The sequence below is a fragment of the Agelaius phoeniceus genome, chromosome 37 (genome assembly GCF_051311805.1).
Source record: "Agelaius phoeniceus isolate bAgePho1 chromosome 37, bAgePho1.hap1, whole genome shotgun sequence".
NCBI classification, from domain to species: domain Eukaryota; kingdom Metazoa; phylum Chordata; class Aves; order Passeriformes; family Icteridae; genus Agelaius; species Agelaius phoeniceus.
The window spans coordinates 921,146-946,329 of record NC_135302.1 but is presented as its reverse complement, the minus strand read 5'-3'; the positions used below and the strand labels follow the sequence as shown (position 1 = coordinate 946,329).

At 52.3% G+C, this 25,184-nt stretch overlaps 1 protein-coding gene across 7 annotated transcripts in view; it reads right to left on the bottom strand.

Annotated features, from left to right (window-relative positions):
* Nucleotides 1-1,471: 1,471 nt before the first annotated feature.
* The window catches only part of BCKDK (branched chain keto acid dehydrogenase kinase), a 38,818-nt gene continuing 15,105 nt past the window's right edge, over nt 1,472-25,184 (bottom strand). Inside the window, exons 5-13 of one of the 7 annotated variants that reach the window (XM_077170971.1) lie at nt 24,871-24,918; nt 21,462-21,581; nt 19,951-20,049; nt 17,466-17,539; nt 15,270-15,288; nt 10,981-11,090; nt 8,890-8,979; nt 6,481-6,636; nt 1,472-2,300 (exon numbers count right to left, since the gene is read on the bottom strand). In XM_077170971.1, the coding sequence (XP_077027086.1) occupies nt 2,156-2,300; nt 6,481-6,636; nt 8,890-8,979; nt 10,981-11,090; nt 15,270-15,288; nt 17,466-17,539; nt 19,951-20,049; nt 21,462-21,581; nt 24,871-24,918 (861 nt within the window). In that variant the 3' untranslated portion in view covers nt 1,472-2,155. Of the gene's footprint in view, nt 2,301-6,480; nt 6,637-8,889; nt 8,980-10,980; nt 11,110-11,499; nt 11,519-13,215; nt 13,235-14,813; nt 14,833-15,107; nt 15,127-15,269; nt 15,289-17,465; nt 17,540-19,950; nt 20,050-21,461; nt 21,582-24,870; nt 24,919-25,184 lie in introns of all 7 variants that reach the window. The other 6 variants (XM_077170972.1, XM_077170973.1, XM_077170974.1 and 3 more) reach the window with 6 other exon arrangements.

Here is a 25,184-nt window from a genome sequence, read left to right as displayed (position 1 = left end):
GAATTTTGGGTCAAAAAACGCCCAAATTGGACACTTGGTCCTCCATGATGATGATGAAGATGATGAAGATTAAGATGAGGAATTTTGGGTCAAAAAAACCCCAAAATGGACCTTTGGACTGTGATGATGATGATGAAGATGAAGATGGCCTCCATGATGATGATGATGATGATGATGAAGATTAAGATGAGGAATTTTGGGTCAAAAAATGCCCAAATTGGAGCCTTGGACTGTGATGATGATGATGATGGAGATGACGAAGATGAGGAGGAATTTTGGGTCAAAAAATGCCCAAAACGGAGCTTTGGGTCCTCCATGATGATGATGAAGATGATGAGGCTGAAGATGAAGAATTTTGGGTCGAAAAACGCCCAAATTGGACACTTGGACTGTGATGATGATGACGATGAAGATGATGAAGATGAGGAGGAATTTTGGGTCGAAAAACACCCAAAATGGTGCTTTGGACTGTGATGATGATGATGAAGATGAAGATGGCCTCCATGATGATGATGAAGATGATGAAGATGAGGAGGAATTTTGGGTCAAAAAATGCCCAAATTGGACACTTGGTCCTCCATGATGATGATGAAGATGAAGATGATGAAGATGAGGAGGAATTTTGGGTCGAAAAATGCCCAAAATGGACACTTGGTCCTCCATGATGATGATGACGACGATGAGGCTGAAGATGAGGAATTTTGGGTCAAAAAATGCCCAAATTGGACCTTTGGACTGTGGTGATGATGATGATGAAGATGATGAAGATGAGGAGGAATTTTGGGTCGAAAAATGCCCAAATTGGAGCTTTGGACTGTGATGATGAAGATGAAGATGGCCTCCATGATGATGAAGATGAAGATGATGAAGATGAGGAGGAATTTTGGGTCCAAAAATGCCCAAAACGGAGCTTTGGGTCCTCCATGATGATGATGACGACGATGAGGCTGAAGATGAAGAATTTTGGGTTGAAAAACGCCCAAATTGGACACTTGGACTGTGATGATGAAGATGATGGAGATGACGAAGATGAGGAGGAATTTTGGGTCAAAAAATGCCCAAATTGGGGCCCTTGGCCCACCCCACCCCCACCCGGAGCCTTCCTCCCTCCCCTCCTCCCCTTTGCCCCGCCCCCAATAAAACCACGCCCCCAATTAAGCCCCACCCCCAAACAAAACCACGCCCCCCAATAAAGCCCCGCCCCCTCCACTTTGTCCACTCTGGGTCTTCCTTGACCAATGGGCACTTTGGGGGCGTGGCCTGGACACCGCGACGACCAATGGGCACTGTGGGGGCGTGGCCTGGACACCGCGACGACCAATGGGCACTTTGGGAGGTTCTCCATGGTTTTAATGACCAAAACCCCAATTTTTGGGGTTCCATGACCCAAAATTCCAACTTTTGAGGGTTCTCCATGATTTTAATGACCAAAACCCCCAATTTTAGGAGTTGTCTGACCTAAAATTCCAACTTTTAAGAGTTCTCCATGATTTTAATGACCAAAAACCCCCAATTTTTGGGGTTCCATGACCCAAAATTCCAACTTCTGAGGGTTCTCCATGGTTCCCATGACCAGAACCCAACTTTGGAACGTTCTCCATGATTTTAATGACCAAAAACCCCAATTTTTGGGGTTCCATGACCTAAAACTCCAACTTTGGAAGGTTTCCATGATTTTAATGACCACAACCCCCAATTTTGGGGGTTCCATGACCCAAAACTCCAACTTTTGAGGGTTCTCCATGATCTTAATCACCAAAACCCCAATTTTAGGTGTCCCATGACCTAAAATTCCAACTTTGGAAGGTTTCCATGACCTTGATGACCAAACCCCAACTTTTGAGGGTTCTCCCCAACTTTTAGGAGTTCTCCATGATTTTAATGACCAAACCCCAATTTTAGGGGTTCCATGACCTAAAAAGTCCAACTTTGGAAGGTTCTCCTTGACCTTGTTGACCAAAGCCCAACTTTTAGGAGTTCTCCATGATTTTAATGACCAAAACCCCCATTTTTGGGGTTCCAAGCCCTGAAAAGTCCAACTTTGGCAGGTTCTCCATGGTTCCCACGGCCAAACCTCCACCTCTGGGGGTTTCTCCAGGAGCTCCGCCCACCCCTGGGGTGAGTGGGCGGTGCCTGAGGAGCCCGAAGCCCCGCCCTAGATGCGGAAGCTCTCGGCCTTGCCGTCGATGTGGCGCAGCCTCAGGTAGACGTCGGTGCCGACGCCCTGCAGGGACTGCAGCACCAGGGAGCCCCCCAGGTACTCGGCGTAGGCGCGCGACGTCGGCAGCCCGAAGCCGAACCTGAGGGGAGGGGACGCGCCAGGAATGACCAAAAAGCGGCACCGGATTGTGGCAAAAATCGCCCAAAAAAATCCCCAAAAAATTCTGCCGCAAAATCCCAAAAATTCTCCCGCAAAATTCCAAAAAATTCTCCTGCAAAATTCCAAAAAATTCCCCCCCAAAATCCCAAAAAATTCCCCCCCAAAATCCCAAAAATTCTCCTGCAAAATTCCAAAAAATTCCCCCCCAAAATCCCAAAAATTCTCCTGCAAAATTCCAAAAAATTCCCCCCAAAAATCCCAAAAAATTCACCCCCCAAAATCCCAAAAATTCTCCTGAAAAATTCCCCCCCAAAATCCCAAAAAATTCACCCCCCAAAATCCCAAAAATTCTCCTGCAAAATTCCAAAAAATTCCCCCCAAAAATCCCAAAAAATTCACCCCCCAAAATCCCAAAAATTCTCCTGCAAAATTCAAAAAAATTCCCCCCCAAAATCCCAAAAAATTCACCCCCCAAAATCCCAAAAATTCTCCCACAAAATCCCAAAAAATTCCCCCAAAAAATCCCAAAAATTCTCCTGCAAAATTCCAAAAAATTCCCCCCCAAAATCCCAAAAAATTCCCCCAAAAATCCAAAAAGTTCCCCCCCAAAATAGCCCAAATCCCACCCCAAAAACCCAAAACGGCCTCTAAAATCCAGCCCGAAGCCGAACCTGGGGGGACGCCAGGAATGACCAAAAGTGGCACCAGATTGTGGCAAAAATCCCCCAGAAATGCCAAAAAAAATCCCCAAAAAATTCTGCCCCAAAATCCCAAAAATTCTCCCGCAAAATTCCAAAAAATTCCCCCAAAAAATCCCAAAAAATTCACCCCCCAAAATCCCAAAAATTCTCCCGCAAAATTCCAAAAAATTCCCCCCCAAAATCCCAAAAAATTCTCCCCCAAAATCCCAAAAATTCTCCTGCAAAATTCCAAAAAATTCCCCCCCAAAATCCCAAAAAATTCCCCCAAAAATCCAAAAAATTCCCCCCCAAAATAGCCCAAATCCCACCCCAAAAAACCCAAAACGGCCTCTAAAATCCAGCCCGAAGCTGAACCTGGGGGGATGCCAGGAATAACCAAAAGTGGCAACAGATTGTGCCAAAAATCCCCCAAAAATCGCCCAAAAAATCCCCATCAAATTCCCCCCCCAAAATCCAAAAAAATTCTCCCCAAAATCCCAAAAATTCCCCCCCAAAAATCCCAAAAATTCTCCCCAAAAATCCCAAAAATTTCTCCCCCAAAATAGCCCAAAACTGCCCCAAATCCCACCCCAAAAACCTCAGAACTGACTCCAAAATTTACCCCAAAGCCGAACCTGGGGGACACCAAAAATAACCAAAAGTGGCACCAGATTGTCCCAAAAATCCCATTAAATACCCCAAAAATCCCATTAAATTCCCCCAAATCCCATTAAATTCCCCAAAATCCAATTAAATACCCCAAAATCCCATTAAATTCCCCAAAACCCCATTAAATTCCCCCAAATCCCATTAAATACCCCCAAAATCCCATTAAATTTCCCCAAAACCCCATTAAATTTCCCAAAATCCCATTAAATTCCCCAAAATCCAATTAAATACCCCAAAATCCCATTAAATCCCCCAAAATCCCAGCAAATACCCAAAAAACCACCCCAAAACCCCCCAAAAATCCCCCAAATCCCACCCCAAAAACCCCAAAGCCAAAAATTCCCCCAAATTTCCCTCAAATGATCCCAAAAATTCCCCCCCAAAACCCCAACCCCGGCCTTGTCCCAACCTTCGGGGACAACGTCCCCATTTTCAAGGACTTTGTCCCCAAATTTTTTGGGATTGTCCCCAAATTTTTTGGGATTGTCCCCAAATTTTTGGGATTGTCCCCAATTTCTGGAGATTGTCCCCAGTTTTGGGGAGGGGTCCTGGGATCCCCTAAACCCCCCCAAAAACCCCCCAAAATCCCTCAAATCCCTCAAACCCCAACCCTGGGATTGTCCCCAATTTTCAGGGGTTGTCCCCAAATTTTTGGAGCTCGTCCCCAATTTTTAGGGTCTGTCCCCAATTTGGGGAGGGTGTCCCCAATTTTTTGGGATTGTCCCCAATTTTGGGGAGGGGTCCCAGGCATCCCCTAAACCCCCCCAAAACCCCCCCAAAATCCCTCAAACCCCAACCCCGGGATTGTCCCCAATTTTCAGGGCTTGTCCCCAACTTTTGGGGTCTGTCCCCAATTTTCAGGGGCTGTCCCCAATTTTCTGAGGGTGTCCCCGATTTGGGAAGGGGTCCCCGATTTTGGGGAGGGGGTCCCCGATTTGGGGAGGGGTCCCAGGGATCCCCCAAACCCCCCCAAAACCCCTCAAACCCCAACCCCGGGATTGTCCCCGGATTTTCTGGGGCTGTCCCAAACTTTTGGGGTCTGTCCCCAATTTTTGGGGTCTGTCCCCAATTTTTGGGGTCTGTCCCCGATTTGAGAAGGGGGTCCCCAATTTTCTGAGGGTGTCCCCAATTTGGGGAGGGGGTCCCCAATTTGGGGAGGGGTCCCAGGGATCCCCTAAAACCCCCCAAAACCCCCCCAAACCCCCCCAAAACCCCTCAAACCCCAACCCTGGGATTGTCCCCGGATTTTCAGGGCTTGTCCCCAACTTTTGGGGTCTGTCCCCAATTTTCTGGGATTGTCCCAAATTTTCTGAGGTTGTCCCCGATTTGGGGAGGGGGTTCCCAATTTTCTGAGGGTGTCCCCGATTTGGGGAGGGGTCCCAGGGATCCCCAAAATCCCCCCAAAACCCCTCAAATCCCTCCCAAACCCAGCCCCGGGATTGTCCCCAATTTTCAGGGATTGTCCCCCAATTTTGGGGTCTGTCCCCAATTTTCAGGGGCTGTCCCCAACTTTCTGAGGGTGTCCCCGATGTGGGAAGGGGTCCCCGATTTTGGGGAGGGGGTCCCCGATTTGGGGAGGGGTCCCAGGGATCCCCTAAACCCCCCCAAAATTCCCCAAAACCCCCCAAAAACCCTCAAATCCCTCCCAAACCCAACCCCGGGATTGTCCCCAATTTCCTGGGGCTGTCCCAAATTTTCAGGGCTCGTCCCAAACTTTTGGGGTCTGTCCCCAATTTCTTGGGGTTGTCCCCAACTTTTGGGGTCTGTGCCCAATTTGGGGAGGGGGTCCCCGATTTGGGGAGGGGTCCCAGGGATCCCCTAAACTCCCCCAAAACCCCCCAAAACCCCTCAAACCCCAACCCCAGGATTGTCCCCAATTTCCCGGGATTGTCCCCAATTTTCAGGGCTTGTCCCCAACTTTTGGGGTCTGTCCCCAATTTGGGAAGGGGGTCCCCAATTTTCTGAGGTTGTCCCCGAATTGGGGAGGGGGTCCCCAATTTGGGGAGGGGTCCCAGGGATCCCCTAAACCCCCCCAAAATTCCCCAAAACCCCCCAAAAACCCTCAAATCCCTCCCAAACCCAACCCCGGGATTGTCCCCAATTTTCAGGGATTGTCCCCAAACTTTTGGGGTCTGTCCCCAACTTTTGGGGTCTGTCCCCGATTTGGGGAGGGGGTCCCCAATTTAGGGAGGGGTCCCAGGGATCCCCTAAACCCCCCCTAAAACCCCCCCAAAACCCCTCAAACCCCAACCCCGGGATTGTCCCCAGATTTTCAGGGCTTGTCCCCAACTTTTGGGGTCTGTCCCCAATTTTCAGGGGCTGTCCCCAACTTTCTGAGGGGGTCCCCGATTTGGGGAGGGGTCCCAGGGATCCCCTAAACCCCCCCAAAACCCCCCCAAAACCCCTCAAATCCCTCCCAAACCCAACCCTGGGATTGTCCCCCAATTTCCTGGGGTCTGTCCCCAACTTTTGGGGTCTGTCCCCAATTTTCTGGGATTGTCCCAAATTTTCTGAGGGTGTCCCCGATGTGGGAAGGGGTCCCCGATTTTGGGGAGGGGGTCCCCAATTTGGGGAGGGGTCCCAGGGATCCCCTAAACCCCCCCAAACTCCCCCCAAAACCCCTCAAACCCCAACCCCGGGATTGTCCCCGGATTTTCAGGGCTTGTCCCCAACTTTTGGGGTCTGTCCCCAACTTTTGGGGTCTGTCCCCAATTTCCTGGGATTGTCCCCAACTTTTGGGGTCTGTCCCCAACTTTCTGAGGGTGTCCCCGATTTGGGGAGGGGTCCCCGATTTTGGGAGGGGTCCCTGACCCGTGCATGGGCCCGGGCTGGCCGCTGGCGTCCATCAGGGTGCGGAAGGGCCCCCCCAGGCGCGGGTCCTGCGCGCTCGCCTCGGCCGTGCTGAAGTGGTACTCGGTCACCTTGTCCAGCAGCTCGTGGGGAATGCCACCGCCACGGTCCGAGATCCTGGGGACATCGGGGACATTCAGGGGACATCAGGGACATTGGGGACATTGGGTTTGTCCAGCAGCTCGTGGGGAATGCCACCGCCACGGTCCGAGATCCTGGGGACATCGGGGACATTCAGGGGACATTCAGGGGACATTGGGGATGTTTGGGCTGTTGGGGACATTGGGGACATTGAGGACATTGAGGACATCTGGGACATTGTGGGGATTGGGGACATTGGGTTTGTCCAGCAGCTCGTGGGGAATGCCACCGCCCCGGTCCGAGATCCTGGGGACATCGGGGACATTGGGGACATTGGGGACATTGAGGGGACTGGGGACATTCAGGGGATTGGGGACATCGGGGACATTCAGGGGATTGGGGACATCTGGGAGATTGGGGACACTGGGGACATTGGGGACATTGGGGGGATTTGGGGACATTCAGGGGATTGAGGACATTGGGGACATTGGGGGGATTTGGGCATTGGGGACATTGAGGGGATTGGGGACACTGGGGGGATTTGGGGACATTCAGGGGATTGAGGACACTGGGGACATTGGGGGGATTTGGGCATTGGGGACATTGGGGACATTGGGGACATTGAGGGACATTCGGGACATTCGGGGTGTTGGGGACATTGGGGAGATTTGGGGAGATTTGGGGGATTGGGGACATTGAGGGGATTGAGGACATCGGGGACATTGGAGATGTTTGGGCTGTTGGGGACATCGGGGACATTGAGGACATCTGGGACATTGGGGGGATTGGGGACATCTGGGAGATTGGGGGGATTGGGGACATTGGGGATGTTTGGGATATTGGGGACACTGGGGGCATTGGGGACATTGAGGACATTTGGGATATTGGAGACATTGGGGACATCTGGGAGATTGGGGACATCTGGGAGATTGGGGACATTGGGGGGACATTCAGGGTATTGAGGACATAGGGGGGAATTGGGACATTGGGGACATTGGGTTTGTCCAGCAGCTCGTGGGGAATGCCACCGCCGCGGTCTGAGATCCTGGGGACATTGGGGACATTCAGGGGACATTCAGGGGATTGAGGACATCTGGGACATGGGGGACATTGGGAGGACTGGGGACATTTGGGGACATTGGGGGGATTTGGGACATTGGGGACATCTGGGAGATTGGGGACATTTGGGGATGTCCAGGGCATTGGGGACACTCTGGGGACATTTTAAGGAGAATTTGGGGACACCTCAAAGACGCTTTTTGGACACATTAGGGACACCTTGGGGACACCTTGGGGACATTTCAGGGACATTTTGGGGACATTTTAAGGAAAATTTGGGGACACCTTAGGGACAGTTCAGGGACACTCTGGGGACACTTTGGGGACATTTTAAGGAGAATTTGGGGACACCTCAAAGACGCTTTTTGGACACCTTGGGGACACTTTGGGGACACATTAGGGACACCTTGGGGACATTTCAGGGACATTTTGGGGACATTTCAAGGAAAATTTGGGGACACCTCGAGGACACTTTGTGGGACACCTTAGGGACAGTTCAGGGACACTCTGGGGACATTTTGGGGACATTTTAAGGAAAATTTGGGGACACCTCAAGGACACTTTGGGGACATTTTGGGGACTCCTCGTGGACCCTTTGGGGACACCTTGGGGGACATTTCAGGGACATTTTGGGGATATTTTAAGGAGAATTTGGGGACATCTTGGGGACACCTTGGGGACACCTTGGGGACATTTCAGGGACATCTTGGGGACGTTTTAAGGGAAACTTGGGGACACCTTAGGGACAGTTCAGGGACACTCTGGGGACATTTTGGGGACATTTTAAGGAAAATTTGGGGACACCTCGAGGACACTTTGGGGACATTTTTGGGACATTTTAAGGGGAAATTTGGGGACGTTTTAAGGAGAATTTGGGGACACCTCGAGGACACCTTGGGGACACCTTGAGGACACTTTGGGGACATTTTAAGGAAAATTTGGGGACACCTCGAGGACACTTTGGAGACAGTTCAGGGACACTCTGGGGACATTTTTGGGACATTTTAAAGGAAAATTTGGGGACACCTCGAGGACACTTTGGGGACATTTTTGGGACATTTTAAAGGGAAATTTGGGGACGTTTTAAGGAGAATTTGGGGACACCTCAGGGACACCTTGGGGACACTTTGGGGACATTTTAAGGAGAATTTGGGGACACTTTGGGGACACCTTGGGGACACCTTGGGGACACCTTGGGGACACTTTGGGGCCACTCTGGGGTGCCCGTACCGGATGACGAGGTCGATGTCGTTGTTGGCGATGGTCACCACGATGTCGGGGACGTTGTAGGGCGTGTCCAGGTGCGACTCCATGGTGGCCCTGGCGCCCCAAAATGGCACCGGGGTCACCCCAAAATGGCGCCAGGGACCCCAAAATGGCGCTGGGGTCACCCCAAAATGGCACCGGGGTCACCCCAAAATGGCGCTGGGGTCACCCCAAAATGGCACCGGGGTCACCCCAAAATGGCACCGGGGTCACCCCAGAGACCCCAAAATGGCGCCGGGGTCACCTCAGGGTCATCAGGGACCCCAAAATGGCGCCGGGCTCACCCCAAAATGGCACCGGGGTCACCCCAGGGTCATCAGGGACCCCAAAATGGCGCCGGGGTCACCCCAAAATGGCACCGGGGTCACCCCAGGGTCATCAGGGACCCCAAAATGGCGCCGGGGTCACCCCAGGGTCATCAGGGACCCCAAAATGGCGCCGGGGTCACCCCAAAATGGCACCGGGGTCACCTCAGGGTCATCAGAGACCCCAAAATGGCACTGGGGTCACCTCAGGGACCCCAAAATGGCGCCCCAGGAACCCCAAAATGGCACCGGGGTCACTTCAGGGTCATCAGGGACCCCAAAATGGCACCGGGGTCACCCCAAAATGGCGCCAAAGACCCCAAAATGGCACCGGGGTCACCCCAAAATGGCACCAGGGTCACCTCAGGGACCCCAAAATGGCACCGGGGTCACCCCAAAATGGCACCCCAGGAACCCCAAAATGGCACCGGGGTCACCTCAGGGTCATCAGGGACCCCAAAATGGCACCGGGGTCACCCCAAAATGGCGCCCCAGGAACCCCAAAATGGCGCCAGGGACCCCAAAATGGCACCGGGGTCACCCCAAAATGGCACCGGGGTCACCCCAAAATGGCACTGGGGTCACCCCAGGGTCATCAGGGACCCCAAAATGGCACCGGGGTCACCCCAAAACGGCACCGGGGTCACCCCAAAAATGGCACCAGGGTCACCTCAGGGACCCCAAAATGGCGCCCCAGGAACCCCAAAATGGCACCAGGGTCACCCCAGGGTCATCAGGGACCCCAAAATGTCACCCCAAGACCCCAAAATGGCACCAAGGTCACCCCAAGACCCCAAAATGGCACCAAGGTCACCCCAGGACCCCAAAATGGCACCAGGGTCACCCCAAAATGGCACCGGGGTCACCTCAGAGACCCCAAAATGGCACCGGGGTCACCCCAAAATGGCGCCAGGGACCCCAAAATGGCGCCGGGGTCACCCCAAAATGGCGCCAGGGTCACCCCAAAATGGCACCGGGGTCACCCCAAAATGGCACCAAGGTCACCCTAGGAACCCCAAAATGGAACCGGGGTCACCTCAGGGACCCCAAAATGGCGCCCCAGGAACCCCAAAATGGTGCCAGGGACCCCAAAATGGCGCCAGGGACCCCAAAATGGCACCGGGGTCACCCCAAAGACCCCAAAATGGCACCGGGGTCACCCCAAAATGGCGCCCCAGGAACCCCAAAATGGCACCAGGGTCACCCCAAAATGGCACCCCAGGACCCTCATTGGAGCCACCCAAATTCCCCAAATCCCCCCCAAAATCACCCCTAAAATCGCCCCAAAATCGCCCAAAATCCCCCCAAAAATTGCCTAAAAATCCCCCCAAATTGCCCCAAATGTCCCCAAATGTCCCAAAATCCCCGGAATTGTCCCCAAACCCCCATCCCCGGGTACCTCATGGCGTTCTTGAGTCTCCAAAAATTCCCCCAAAATCCCTCCTAAAACCCACAAAATCGCCCCAAAATCACCCCAAAAATCGCCCAAAAATCCCCAAAAATTGCCCAAAAATCGCCCAAAAATCCCCCCAAAATGTCCCCAAATGTCCCAAAACCGCCGGAATTGTCCCCAAACCCTGGTCCCCAGGTACCTCATGGCATTCTTGAGTGCACAAACTCCCTCCAAAATGCCCCAAAAATTCCCCTAAAATCACCCAAAAATCCCCAAAAATCGCCAAAAATCCCCCAAAATCCCCCCAAATGTCCCAAAATCCCCGGAATTCCCCCCAAACCCCCTCTCCCCGGGTACCTCATGGCGTTCTTGAGCAGCTCGGGCAGGACGTAGTCCAGGGGCAGGGGGATGAACGGGAACCGCGCGGCCACGTGGCCGTTGATGCGCACACGGGGGGCGTTCCCGTATTGGTGCTCACAGAGACGCCTGCACAGGTGTGACACAGGTGTGACAGGTGTGTCACCTCACCTGAGTGTCACCTGTCACCCATTGTCACCCCTGTCCCGTGGCCGTTGATGCGCACACGGGGGGCGTTCCCGTACTGGTGTTCACACAGACGCCTGGGACAGGTGTGTGACACAGGTGTGGGACAGCTGTGTGACACCTGAGTGACATCTGAGTGACACCTGAGTGACACCTGTGACACACCTGAGTGACACCTGAGTGACACCTGAGTGACACCTGTGTCACCTGTGACACCTGAGTGACACCTGAGTGACACCTGAGTGACACCTGAGTGACACCTGAGTGTCACCTGTCACCCATTGTCACCCCTGTCCTGTGGCCGTTGATGCGCACACGGGGGGCGTTCCCGTACTGGTGTTCGCATAAACGCCTGGGACAGGTGTGACACACCTGAGTGACACCTGTGACACCTGAGTGACACCTGGGTGGCACCTGAGTGACACCTGTGACACCTGTGACACCTGAGTGACACCTGAGTGACACCTGAGTGACACCTGTGACACCTGAGTGACACCTGAGTGACACCTGTGTGACACCTGAGTGACACCTGTGTGACACCTGTGACACACCTGAGTGACACCTGTGACACCTGGGTGACACCTGAGTGACACCTGAGTGACACCTGAGTGACACCTGTGACACCTGAGTGACACCTGTGTGACACCTGTGACACCTGAGTGACACCTGAGTGACACCTGAGTGACACCTGTGACACACCTGAGTGACACCTGTGACACCTATGGCACCTGTGACACCTGAGTGACACCTGAGTGACACCTGTGTCACCTGTCCTGTCCCGTGGCCGTTGATGCGCACACGGGGGGCGTTCCCGTACTGGTGCTCACAGAGACGCCTGCACAGGTGTGACACACCTGGGTGACACCTGAGTGACACCTGAGTGACAGCTGAGTGACACCTGAGTGACAGCTGAGTGACACCTGACACACCTGAGTGACAGCTGAGTGACAGCTGAGTGACACCTGAGTGACACCTGAGTGACACCTGTGACACCTGAGTGACACCTGACACACCTGAGTGACACCTGTGTGACACCTGTGACACCTGAGTGACACCTGTGTGACACCAGAGTGGCACCTGAGTGACACCTGTGACACCTGGGTGACACCTGGGTGACACCTGAGTGACACCTGTGACACCTGTGACACCTGAGTGACACCTGAGTGACACCTGTGTGACACCTGAGTGACACCTGAGTGACACCTGTGACACCTGTGACTCCTGAGTGACACCTGAGTGACACCTGTCACCCATTGTCACCCCTGTCCCGTGGCCGTTGATGCGCACCCGGGGGGCGTTCCCGTATTGGTGTTCACACAAACGCCTGGGACAGGTGTGGGACATGTGTGTGACAGGTGTGACACACCTGAGTGACACCTGAGTGACACCTGTGACACCTGAGTGACACCTGAGTGACACCTGAGTGACACCTGTGACACCTGAGTGACACCTGAGTGACACCTGAGTGACACCTGTCCTGTCCCGTGGCCGTTGATGCGCACCCGGGGGGCGTTCCCGTATTGATGTTCACATAAACGCCTGCACAGGTGTGACACAGGTGTGACAGGTGTGTCACCTCACCTGAGTGACACCTGTCACCCATTGTCACCCCTGTCCCGTGGCCGTTGATGCGCACCCGGGGGGCGTTCCCGTATTGGTGCTCACATAAACGCCTGGGACAGGTGTGTGACACCTGAGTGACACCTGTGACACCTGAGTGACACCTGAGTGACACCTGTCACCCACTGTCACCCCTGTTCCGTGGCCATTGATGCGCACCCGGGGGGCGTTCCCGTATTGGTGCTCGCATAAACGCCTGCACAGGTGTGGGACAGGTGTGACAGGTGTGTGACAGGTGTGTGACAGGTGTGGGACAGGTGTGTGACAGGTGTGACACACCTGAGTGACACCTGTGACACCTGTGACACCTGAGTGACACCTGAGTGACACCTGAGTGACACCTGTGACACCTGAGTGACACCTGAGTGACACCTGTCACACCTGTCCTGTCCCGTGGCCGTTGATGCGCACCCGGGGGGCGTTCCCGTACTGGTGCTCACACAAACGCCTGGGACAGGTGTGACACAGGTGTGACAGGTGTGACACACCTGAGTGACACCTGAGTGACACCTGAGTGACACCTGTGACACACCTGAGTGTCACCTGTCACCCATTGTCACCCCTGTCCCGTGGCCGTTGATGCGCACACGGGGGGCGTTCCCGTATTGGTGCTCACACAAACGCCTGGGACAGGTGTGACACAGGTGTGACACAGGTGTGTGACAGGTGTGGGACAGGTGTGTGACAGGTGTGTGACAGGTGTGTGACACACCTGAGTGACACCTGAGTGACACCTGAGTGACACCTGAGTGACACCTGAGTGACACCTGAGTGACACCTGTGACACCTGTGTCACCTGTGACACACCTGGGTGACACCTGTGACACCTGACACACCTGTGTGACACCTGAGTGAGCCCTGAATGAGACCTGACACACCTGAATGACACCTGAGTGACACCTGTGTGACACCTGAGTGACACCTGAGTGACACCTGTGACACACCTGAGTGACACCTGAGTGACACCTGTGACACCTGTATCACCTGTGTCACCTGTCCTGTCCCTCAGTGTCACCCTGTCCCGTGCCTGTCATGCCTGGGACAGGTGTGACACACCTGGGTGACACCTGTGACACCTGTCCTGTCCCGTGGCCGTTGATGCACACCCGAGGGGCGTTCCCGTATTGATGTTCGCATAAACACCTGGGACAGGTATGACACAGGTGTGTCACCTCACCTATGTGACACCTGAGTGACACCTGTGTCACCTGTCCTGTCCCATGGCCGTTGATGCGCACACGGGGGGCGTTCCCGTACTGGTGCTCACAGAGACGCCTGGGACAGGTGTGACACACCTGAGTGACACCTGTGACACACCTGAGTGACACCTGTGACACCTGTGACACCTGAGTGACACCTGAGTGACACCTGAGTGACACCTGTGTCACCTGAGTGACACCTGTGACACACCTGAGTGACACCTGTGACACCTGAGTGACACCTGAGTGACACCTGTGACACCTGAGTGACACCTGTATCACCTGTGTCACCTGTCCTGTCCCTCAGTGTCACCCTGTCCCGTGCCTGTCATGCCTGGGACAGGTGTGTCACACATCTGAGTCACACCTGAGTGACACCTGAGTGACACCTGTGACACCTGAGTGACACCTGAGTGACACCTGAGTGGCACCTGTGTGACACTTGAGTGACACCTGTGTGACACCTGTGACACACCTGAGTGACACCTGAGTGACACCTGTGACACCTGAGTGACACCTGAGTGACACCTGTGACACCTGACACACCTGACACACCTGAGTGACACCTGAGTGACACCTGAGTGACACCTGTGTCACCCCTGTCCCGTGGCCGTTGATGCGCACACAGGGGGCGTTCCCGTATTGATGTTCACACAAACGCCTGGGACAGGTGTGGGACACCTGAGTGACACCTGTGACACCTGTGTGACACCTGAGTGACACCTGAGTCACCTGTGACACCTCACCTGTCACCCACAGCCACCCCCTGTCAGTCACTGTCACCCCTGTCCCGTGGCCGTTGATGCGCACACGGGGGGCGTTCCCGTACTGGTGCTCACATAAACGCCTGGGACAGGTGTGACACACCTGAGTGACACCTGTGACACCTGAGTGACACCTGTGTGTCACCTGTGTCACCCCCTGTCAGTCACTGTCACCCCTGTCCTGTCCCGTGGCCGTTGATGCGCACACGGGGGGCGTTCCCGTATTGGTGTTCACACAAACGCCTGCACAGGTGTGACACAGGTGTGACAGGTGTGTCACCTCACCTGAGTGTCACCTGTCACCCATTGTCACCCCTGTCCCGTGGCCGTTGATGCGCACACGGGGGGCGTTCCCGTACTGGTGTTCACACAAACGCCTGGGACAGGTGTGACACACCTGAGTGACACCTGAGTGACACCTGTGACACCTCACCTGTCACCCACAGCCACCCCCTGTCCGTCACTGTCACCCCTGTCCTGTCCCGTGGCCGTTGATGCGCACACGGGGGGCGTTCCCGTACTGGTGTTCACATAAACGCCTGCACAGGTGTGTGACACAGGTGTGACACACCTGAGTGACACCTGTGACACCTGAGTGACACCTGAGTGACACCTGTGTGACACCTGAGTGACACCTGAGTGACACCTGTGACACCTGAATGACACCTGGGTGACACCTGTGACACACCTGAGTGACACCTGAGTGACACCTGTGACACCTGTGACACACCTGAGTGACACCTGAGTGACACCTGAGTGACACCTGAGTGACACCTGTGACACACCTGAGTGACACCTGAGTGACACCTGAGTGACACCTGTGACACCTGTCCTGTCCCGTGGCCGTTGATGCGCACCCGGGGGGCGTTCCCGTATTGGTGCTCACACAAACGCCTGGGACAGGTGTGGGACAGGTGTGGGACAGGTGTGTTCCCCCCAGGTGTGTTTTGGGTGTGTCCCAGGTGTGTTTGTCCCAGGTGTATTTTGGGTGTTTCAGGTGTGTTTTGGGTGTGTTTCGAGTGTGTCCCAGGTGTGTCCCAGGTGTGTTTCAGGTGTGTTTTGGGTGTGTTTGTCCCAGGTGTGTGACAGGTGTATTTTGGGTGTGTTTTCAGTGTGTCCCAGGTGTGTCTCAGGTGTATTTCAGGTGTGTTTTGGATGTGTCCCAGGTCTGTTTCAGGTGTACTTTGGGTCTGTTTTGGGTGTGTCCCAGGTGTATTTTGGGTGTGTTTCCCCCCCAGGTGTGTCCCATGTGTGTTTTTATCCCCCAGGTGTGGTTTGGGTGTATTTTGGGTGTGTTTTGGGTGTGTCCCAGGTGTATTTCAGGTGTGTTCCCCCCCAGGTGTGTTTTGGGTGTGTCCCAGGTGTGTTGTTATTCCCCAAGTGTGCCCAGCTGTGTTTTGGGTGTGTTTCAGGTGTATTTTGGGTGTGCCCCACGTCTGTTTCAGGTGTATTTTGAGTCTGTTTTGGGTGTGTCCCAGGTGTGTCCCAGGTGTATTTCAGGTGGTATTTCAGGTGTGTTTTGAGTGTGTCCCAGGTGTGTTTGTCCCCAGTGTACTTCAGGTGTGTCTCAGGTGTGTCCCAGGTGTATTTCGGGTGTATCTCAGGTGTTATTTCAGGTGTGATTTTGGCTGTGTCCCAGGTGTATTTCAGGTGTTATTTCCGGTGTATTCCAGGTGTGTCCCAGGTGTATTTTTGGGTGTATTTCAGGTGCATTTCAGATGTGTTTTGGGTGTGTCCCAGGTGTGTTTCAGGTGTTATTTCCAGTGTATTCCGGGTGTATTTCCGGTGTGTCCCAGGTGTATTTTTGGGTGTATTTCAGGTGTGGTTTTGGGTGTGTCCCAGGTGTATCTTGGGTGTTATTTCCGGTGTATTCTGGGTGTATTTCAGGTGTGATGTTGGCTGTATTTTGGGTGTGTCCCAGGTGTATTTCAGGTGTTATTTCCGGTGTGTCCCAGGTGTATTCCAGGTGTATTTCGGGTGTGTCCCAGGTGTATCTCGGGTGTGTTTTGGGTGTGTCCCAGGTGTATTTTTGGGTGTATCTCAGGTGTGTTTCAGGTGTATTTCAGGTGTATTCCGGGTGGGGTTTTGGGTGTGTCCCAGGTGTGATTTTGGGTGTGTTTCAGGTGTATTTCAAGTGTATTTCAAGTGTATTTTTGGTGTATTCCAGGTGTGTCCCAGGTGTATTTTTGGGTGTGTCCCAGGTGTATTTTTGGGTGTGTTTCGGGTGTATTTTTGGGTGTATTTCCGGTGTATTTTTGGCTGTATTTTGGGTGTGTTTCAGGTGTTATTTCCGGTGCATTTCAGGTGTGTCCCAGGTGTATTTCAGGTGTATTTCCGGTGTGTTCCAGGTGTATTTCAGGTGTAATTTCAGGTGTGTCCCAGGTGTATTTTTGGGTGTATTTTTGGGTGCATTTCAGGTGTGATTTTGGCTGTGTCCCAGGTGTGATTTCTGGTGTATTTCAGGTGTATTTCAGGTGTGATTTTGGCTGTATTTTGGGTGTGTCCCAGGTGTATTTCAGGTGTATTTTGGGTGTATTTCAGGTGTGTCCCAGGTGTTATTTCGGGTGTATTTCTGGTGTATCTTTGGCTGTATTTTGGGTGTGTCCCAGGTGTATTTCAGGTGTTATTTCAGGTGTGTCCCAGGTGTATTTTCGGGTGTATTTCGGGTGTATTTTCAGGTGTATTTCGGGTGTGTTTCCCCCCCAGGTGCGCTCACCTGGCGAAGTCCACCCATTTCTCGATGAGTTTCTTGGGGCTCAGGCGGGTGCAGATGATGCCGACGAAATCCGGCTGCGAATTTGGGGGAAAAACAGGGAAAAACGGGAAAAAGTGAGAAAAAATCGGGAAAAATTTCGGGAAATTTGGGAAAATTTCGGGGAAAATGGGGAAAAAAATGGGGAAAAAAATGGGGGAAAAATGGGGAAAAAATGGGGGAAAAATGGGGAAAAAATGGGGAAAAAATGGAGAAATTTGGGGGAAATTTGATGGAAAAATTCAAAATATGGGGGGAAAATTTTGGGGAAAATATCAGAAAAAATTAGGAAAAAATGGGGAAATTTGGGGGAAATTTGATGGAAAAATTCAAAATATGGGAGAAAATTGGGAAAATTTTGGGGAAAATATCGGAAAAAATTAGGAAAAAATGGGGAAATTTGGGGGAAATTTGATGGAAAAATTCAAAATATGGGAGAAAATTGGGAAAATTTTGAGGAGGATTTGGGAAAATTAGGAAAAATATGGGGAAATTCAGAAAAAGGGGGAAAATATCGGAAAAAATTAGGAAAAAATGGGGAAATTTGGGGGAAATTTGATGGAAAAATTCAAAAAATGGGAGAGAATTGGAAAAAAATGGGGGAAATTGGGAAAATTTTGGGGAAAATTTGGGAAAATTGGGGGGAAAATTGGGAAAAATTGGGGGGGAAGGGGAAAATTGGGAAAATGGGGAAATTGAAAAAAAATAGGGGGAATTTTGGGGAAATTGGGGAAAAATGGAGGAAACATTGGGGAAAATGGGGAGAATTTGGAGGAAAAATTGGGAAAAAATGAGGGGAAAATGGGTAAAAATGAGAAAAAATGTGACAAAATTGGGAAAATTGGGGGAAATGGGAAAAAAATAAAAAACTGGGAAAAACAGGAAAAAACAGAAAAATGGGGGAAAATTGGGGGGAAATGAGGGGAAAATTTTGGAGAAAATTGGGGGGAAATGGGGGAAAAAGAGAAAAAATGGGACAGAATTGGGAAATTTGGTTGGAAATGGGTAAAAAAGAAAAAAATTGGGGGAAAATGGGAAAAATTGGGGAAAAATTGGGGAAAAATGAGAAAATTGGGGGAAAATGGGGAGAAATTGGGGGGAAAAATGAGAAAAATGGGGGGAAATGGGGAAAATTGGGGAAAATGGGGGGAAATGGGGGAAAATGAGAAAAATGGGGAAAAATTGGGGGAAAATGGGGAAAATTTGGGGGAAAGTTGGGGAAAATTGGGGAACATGGGAAAATGGGGAAAAATTAGAAAAATGGGCGGAAATGGGGAAAATTTTGGGGAAAATTGGGGGGGAAAATTTTGGGGAAAATTGGGGGAAAATAGGGGAAAACCAGGAAAAACTGGGATGAACAACCCAACACACCTGCACAGGTGATCTGTGTGTGCCTGTCACACCTGTACAGGTGATCCATAGGGATCTATAGGTGTACCTGTCACACCTGCACAGGTGATCTATAGGGATCCATGGGTGTACCTGTCACACCTGCACAGGTGATCTGTGTGTACCTGTCACACCTGCACAGGTGATCTATAGGGATCTATGTGTACCTGCACAGGTGTTCCCTCACCTTGTCCTCGTGCAGCGCCAGGTGATGCGCATCTGTACAGGTGATCTATAGGTGTACCTGTCACACCTGTGCAGGTGTTCTCTCACCTTGTCCTCGTGCAGCGCCAGGTGATGCACACCTGTACAGGTGATCTATAGGTGTCCATCACACCTGCACAGGTGTTGTCTCACCTTGTCCTCGTGCAGCACCAGGTGATGCACACCTGTACAGGTGATCTATGTGTGTACCTGTCACACCTGCCCAGGTGTTCCCTCACCTTGTCCTCGTGCAGCGCCAGGTGATGCACACCTGTACAGGTGATGTTCAGGTGATTTGTGTACCTGCCCAGGTGTTCCCTCACCTTGTCCTCGTGCAGCGCCAGGTGATGCACACCTGTACAGGTGATTTATAGGGGTCTATGTGTACCTGCCCAGGTGTTCCCTCACCTTGTCCTCGTGCAGCGCCAGGTGATGCACACCTGTACAGGTGATCTATAGGGATCCATAACACACCTGCACAGGTGATCTGTGTGTACCTGTCACACCTGTACAGGTGATCCATAGGGATCTATGGGTGATGTTCAGGTGATTTGTGTGTACCTGCACAGGTGTTCCCTCACCTTGTCCTCGTGCAGCGCCAGGTGATGCACACCTGTACAGGTGATCCATAGGGATCTGTGTGTACCTGTCACACCTGTACAGGTGTTGTCTCACCTTGTCCTCGTGCAGCGCCAGGTGATGCACACCTGCACAGGTGATCTATAGGTGATGTTCAGGTGATTTGTGTGTACCTGCACAGGTGTTCCCTCACCTTGTCCTCGTGCAGCGCCAGGTGATGCACACCTGTACAGGTGATGTTCAGGTGATTTGTGAACCTGCCCAGGTGTTGTCTCACCTTGTCCTCGTGCAGTGCCAGGTGATGCGCCGCCAGCATCCTCATGCCCAGGCGCGACGTCAGCGTCTTGTCCAGGAACGGCCGCAACAGCCGCTCGTCCTGACAGGTGAGAGGGACAGGTGACACAGGTGAGACTGACAGGTGAGACAGGTGAGAGGGACAGGTGAGACTGACAGGTGAGAGGGACAGGTGACATGGGTGACACAGGTGAGACTGACAGGTGAGACAGGAATGGGACAGGTGACACAGGTGACACGGGTGACGCAGGTGAGCCACATGAGGGGCTGTGGCTCAGGTGGGACTTTCCCAGGTGTGACCCAGGTGTGTGTGGGTGTATCCCAGGTGTGTTTGTCTATCCCAGGTGTGTCCCAGGTGGGGTTACCTGTCTCAGGTGTGTCACAGGTGCATGTGGGTGTATCCCAGGTGTGTCCCAGGTGTGTTTATCTACCTCAGGTGTGTCCCAGATGAGGTCACCTATCAGGTGTGTCACAAGTGTGTGTCAGGGTGTATCCCAGGTGTGTCCCAGGTGTGTTTCTGTATCTCAGGTGTGTCCCAGGTGTGTGTGGGTGTATCCCAGGTATGTCACAGGTGTCTGTGGGTGTGTCCCAGGTGGGGTTACCTGTCTCAGGTGTATCCCAGGTGTATCCCAGGTGAGGTTACCTGTATGTGCCTCCTGCACTCCCTCAGCCCCTCCACCAGCAGCGCGTGTGTCACAGGTGAGTGTGGGTGTGTCCCAGGTGTGTATGGGTGTATCCCAGGTGTGTCCCAGGTGTGGTTACCTGTATGTGCCTCCTGCACTCCCTCAGCCCCTTGGCCAGCAGCGTGTGTGTCACAGGTGTGTCCCAGGTGAGTGTGTAGGTGTGTCCCAGGTGTGGTTACCTGTCTGTGCCTCCTGCACTCCCTCAGCCCCTCCACCAGCAGCGCGTGTGTCACAGGTGAGTGTGTGATTGTGTCACAGGTGTGTCCCAAGTGAGGTTACCTGTCCCAGGTGTGTCCCAGGTGTGTGTGGGTGTATCCCAGGTGTATTTATCTACCTCAGGTGTATCCCATGTGTGTCCCAGGTGAGTGTGTGATTGTATCCCAGGTGTGTGTGGGTGTGTCCCAGGTGTGGTTACCTGTCTGTGCCTCCTGCACTCCCTCAGCCCCTCTGCCAGCAGCGTGTGTGTCACAGGTGAGTGTGTGACTGTGTCACAGGTGAGTGTGGGTGTGTCACAGGTGTATCCCAGGTGTGGTTACCTGTCTCAGGTGTAACACAGGTGTGTCCCAGGTGTGGTTACCTGTATGTGCCTCCTGCACTCCCTCAGCCCCTCTGCCAGCACCGTGTGTGTCACAGGTGAGTGTGGGTGTGTCCCAGGTGTGTCCCAGGTGTGGTTACCTGTCCCAGGTGTAACACAGGTGTGTTTACCTGTATGTGCCTCCTGCACTCCCTCAGCCCCTCAGCCAGCAGCGTGTGTGTCACAGGTGAGTGTGGGTGTGTCCCAGGTGTGGTTACCTGTCCCAGGTGTGGTTACCTGTATGTGCCTCCTGCACTCCCTCAGCCCCTCTGCCAGCAGCGTCACCACGTCCTTGTGATCCTCCAGCAGCTGCCGCAGCAGCGCGCAGTACTGGGACTCGTCACTGTGCACCTGGATCTGAACAGGTGAGAGACAGGTAACAACAGGTGAGAGACAGGTGTGATACAGGTGAGAGACAGGTGTGAGACAGGTAACAGGTGAGAGACACACACTGACAGTACTGGGACTCGTCACTGTGCACCTGGATCTGGGACAGGTGAGAGACAGGTGTGACAGGTGTGACAGGTGTGAGACAGGTGTGACAGTACTGGGACTCGTCACTGTGCACCTGGATCTGAACAGGTGAGACACAGGTGAGAGACAGGTGTGATACAGGTAACAGGTGAGAGACAGGTGAGATACAGGTGTGATACACACTGACAGTACTGGGACTCGTCACTGTGCACCTGGATCTGAACAGGTGAGACACAGGTGAGAGACAGGTGAGACAGGGACAGTGACAGTGCTGGGACTCGTCACTGTGCACCTGGATCTGGGACAGGTGAGACACAGGTGAGACACAGGTGAGACAGGTGTGACAGGTGTGACAGTACTGGGACTGGTCACTGTGCACCTGGATCTGCACAGGTAACAGGAAACAGGTGAGAGACAGGTGTGACAGGTGTGACAGGTGAGAGACAGGTAACAGGTGAGATACAGATGTGACAGTACTGGGACTCGTCACTGTGCACCTGGATCTGAACAGGTAACAGGAAACAGGTGAGAGACAGGTGTGATATACACACTGACAGTGCTGGGACTCGTCACTGTGCACCTGGATCTGAGACAGATGAGATACAGGTGAGAGACAGGTAACAGGTGAGAGACACACACTGACAGTACTGGGACTCGTCACTGCGCACCTGGATCTGGGACAGGTAACAGGTAACAGGTGAGAGACAGGTGTGATACAGGTAACAGGTGAGAGACAGGTGTGACAGTGCTGGGACTCGTCACTGTGCACCTGGATCTGGGACAGGTGAGACACAGGTGAGACACAGGTGAGACACAGGTGAGACACAGGTGAGACAGGTGTGACAGGTGTGACAGGTGTGATACACACACTGACAGTGCTGGGACTCGTCACTGTGCACCTGGATCTGCACAGGTAACAGGTAACAACAGGTGAGAGACAGGTCTGACAGGTGTGACAGTCACACACACACAGTGCTGGGACAGGTGACATAAATGTGACACAGGTGTGTGACAGGTAGGCCCAGGTGTGTCCAGGTGTGTCACCCCCCCCCCCAGGTGTGTTTGTACCCCGCCAGGTGAGCCCAGGTGTATTTTGGGTGTGTTTCGGATGTTATTCCGGGTGTGTTTCCAGTGTGTTTTGGGTGTATTTCGGGTGTGTTCCGGGTGTGTTCCGGGTGTATTTCCAGGTGTATTTTGGGGTGTATTTTTGGTGTATTTCAGGTGCGTTCCGGGTGCATTTCTGGGTGTATTTCCGGGTGCATTTTGGGTGTGGTTTAGGTGTATTCCGGGTGTATTTTAGGTGTATTTTTGGTGTATTTGGGGTGTGTTCCGGGTGCATTTTAGGTGTGGTTTTGGGTGTATTTTTGGTGTATTTCAGGTGCATTCTGGGTGCATTTTTGGGTGTATTTTCGGGTGTGTTCCAGGTGCATTTTGGGGGGTATTTTGGGCGCATTTTGGGTGTATTCCGGGTGCATTTTTGGTGTATTTCAGGTGCGTTCCTGGTGTATTTTTGGTGTATTTCAGGTGTGTTCCAGGTGCATTTTAGGTGTGGTTTTGGGTGTATTTTTGGTGTGTTCCGGGTGTATTTTGGGTGTATTTTGGGGTGTATTTCGGGTGTGTTCCCAGTGTATTTTTGGGTGCATTTTGTGTGTTTTGGGTGTATTTTGGGTGTTTTCTGGGCAGTATTTTGGGTGCATTTCAGGCGTATTTCGGGTGTGTTCCGGGTGTGTTTTGGGTGTATTTCAGGTCTAACTTTCGGTGTGTTCCAGGTGTATTTTGGGTGCATTTTTGGGTGCATTCTGTGTGTATTTTGGGGTGTGTTTTGGGAGTTTTCCGGGCGGTATTTTGGGTGCATTTCAGGTGTATTTGGGGTGTGTTCCAGGTGTGTTCTGGGTGCATTTTCGGTGTATTTTGTGTGTGTTCCGGGTGTATTTCCGGGTGTGTTCAGGGTGAATTTTAGGTGTGTTCCGGGTGTATTTTGGGCGTATTTTGGGTGGATTTTTGGGGTGTATTTCAGGTGTATTTGGGGTGTGTTCCAGGTGTATTTTGGGTGTGGTTTTGGGTCTATTTTTGGTGTATTTTTGGTGTGGTTTTGGGTGTATTTTTGGTGTGTTCCGGGTGTATTTCCGGGTGTGTTCCATGTGTATTTTGGGTGCATTTTAGGTGTGGTTTTGGGTGTATTTTTGGTGTATTTCAGGTGCATTCTGGGTGCATTTTTTGGTGTATTTTCAGGTGTGTTCCAGGTGCATTTTGGGGGGTATTTTGGGCGCATTTTGGGTGTATTTTTGGTGTATTTCAGGTGCGTTCCTGCTGCATTTTGGGTGTATTTTTGGTGTATTCCGGGTGTATTTCCGGGTGTATTTCCGGGTATATTTCTGGGTGTGTTCCAGGTGCATTTTGGGGGGTATTTTGGGTGTATTCCGGGTGTATTTCCGGGTGTGTTCCAGGTGCATTTTGAGGTGTATTTTGGGGTGTATTTCCGGGTGTATTTCCGGGTATATTTCCGGGTGTATTCTGGGTGTATTTCCAGGTGTGTTTCAGGTGTATTCCGGGTGTATTTCCGGGTGTATTTCCGGGTGTATTTCCGGGTCTGTTCCAGGTGTATTTCCGGGTGTATTTTGGGTGCGTTTCCGGGTGCATTTTGTGTGTATTTTGGGTGTATTCCGGTTGTATTTCCGGGTGTATTTTGGGTGCACTTTTGGTGTGTTCCGGGTGTATTCCGGGTGTATTTCTGGGTGTATTCCGGGTGTGTTTCCGGGTGTGTTCTGGTGCATTTTAGGTGTGGTTTTGGGTGTATTCCGGGTGTATTTTGGGTGTGTTTCAGGTGCATTCCGGGTGTATTTCCGGGTGTGTTTCTGGGTGTATTTTGGGTGTGTTTCCCGGGTGTATTTCCGGGTGTATTTCCGGGTGTATTTTGGGTGCACTTTTGGTGTATTTCCCGGTGTATTTCCGGGTGTATTCCGGGTGTATTTTGGGTGTGTTTCCGGGTGTATTTTGGGTGTATTCCGGGTGTATTTCCGGGTGTATTCCGGGTGTGTTTCCGGGTGTATTCCGGGTGTATTTTGGGTGTGTTTCCGGGTGTATTTCCGGGTGTATTTCCAGCTGTATTTTGGGTGTATTTCCGGGTGTATTCCGGGTGTATTCCGGGTGTATTTCCGGCTGTGTCACTCACCGGGGGGAAGTCGCTCAGTTTCTGGAAGGCGCGGATGTACAGCTCGTGCTGGGGGGGGAAGGGAGGGGAGACGTCAGAAAATTCCAGAAAATTCCGGGGAATTTTGGGGAATTCGGGGATTTTGGGGACTCTTGGGATTCCCTCGAAAAGATTTGGGAATTTTCAGGATTTTTGGGGAATTTTTGGGGAATTTTTGGGGAATTTTTGGGGAATTTTTAGGAATTTTAGGGGAATTTTTGGGAATTTTTTGGGGAATTTCAGGAATTTTTGAGAATTTTGGAATTTTTCAGGACATTCAGGGACTTGGGGATTCT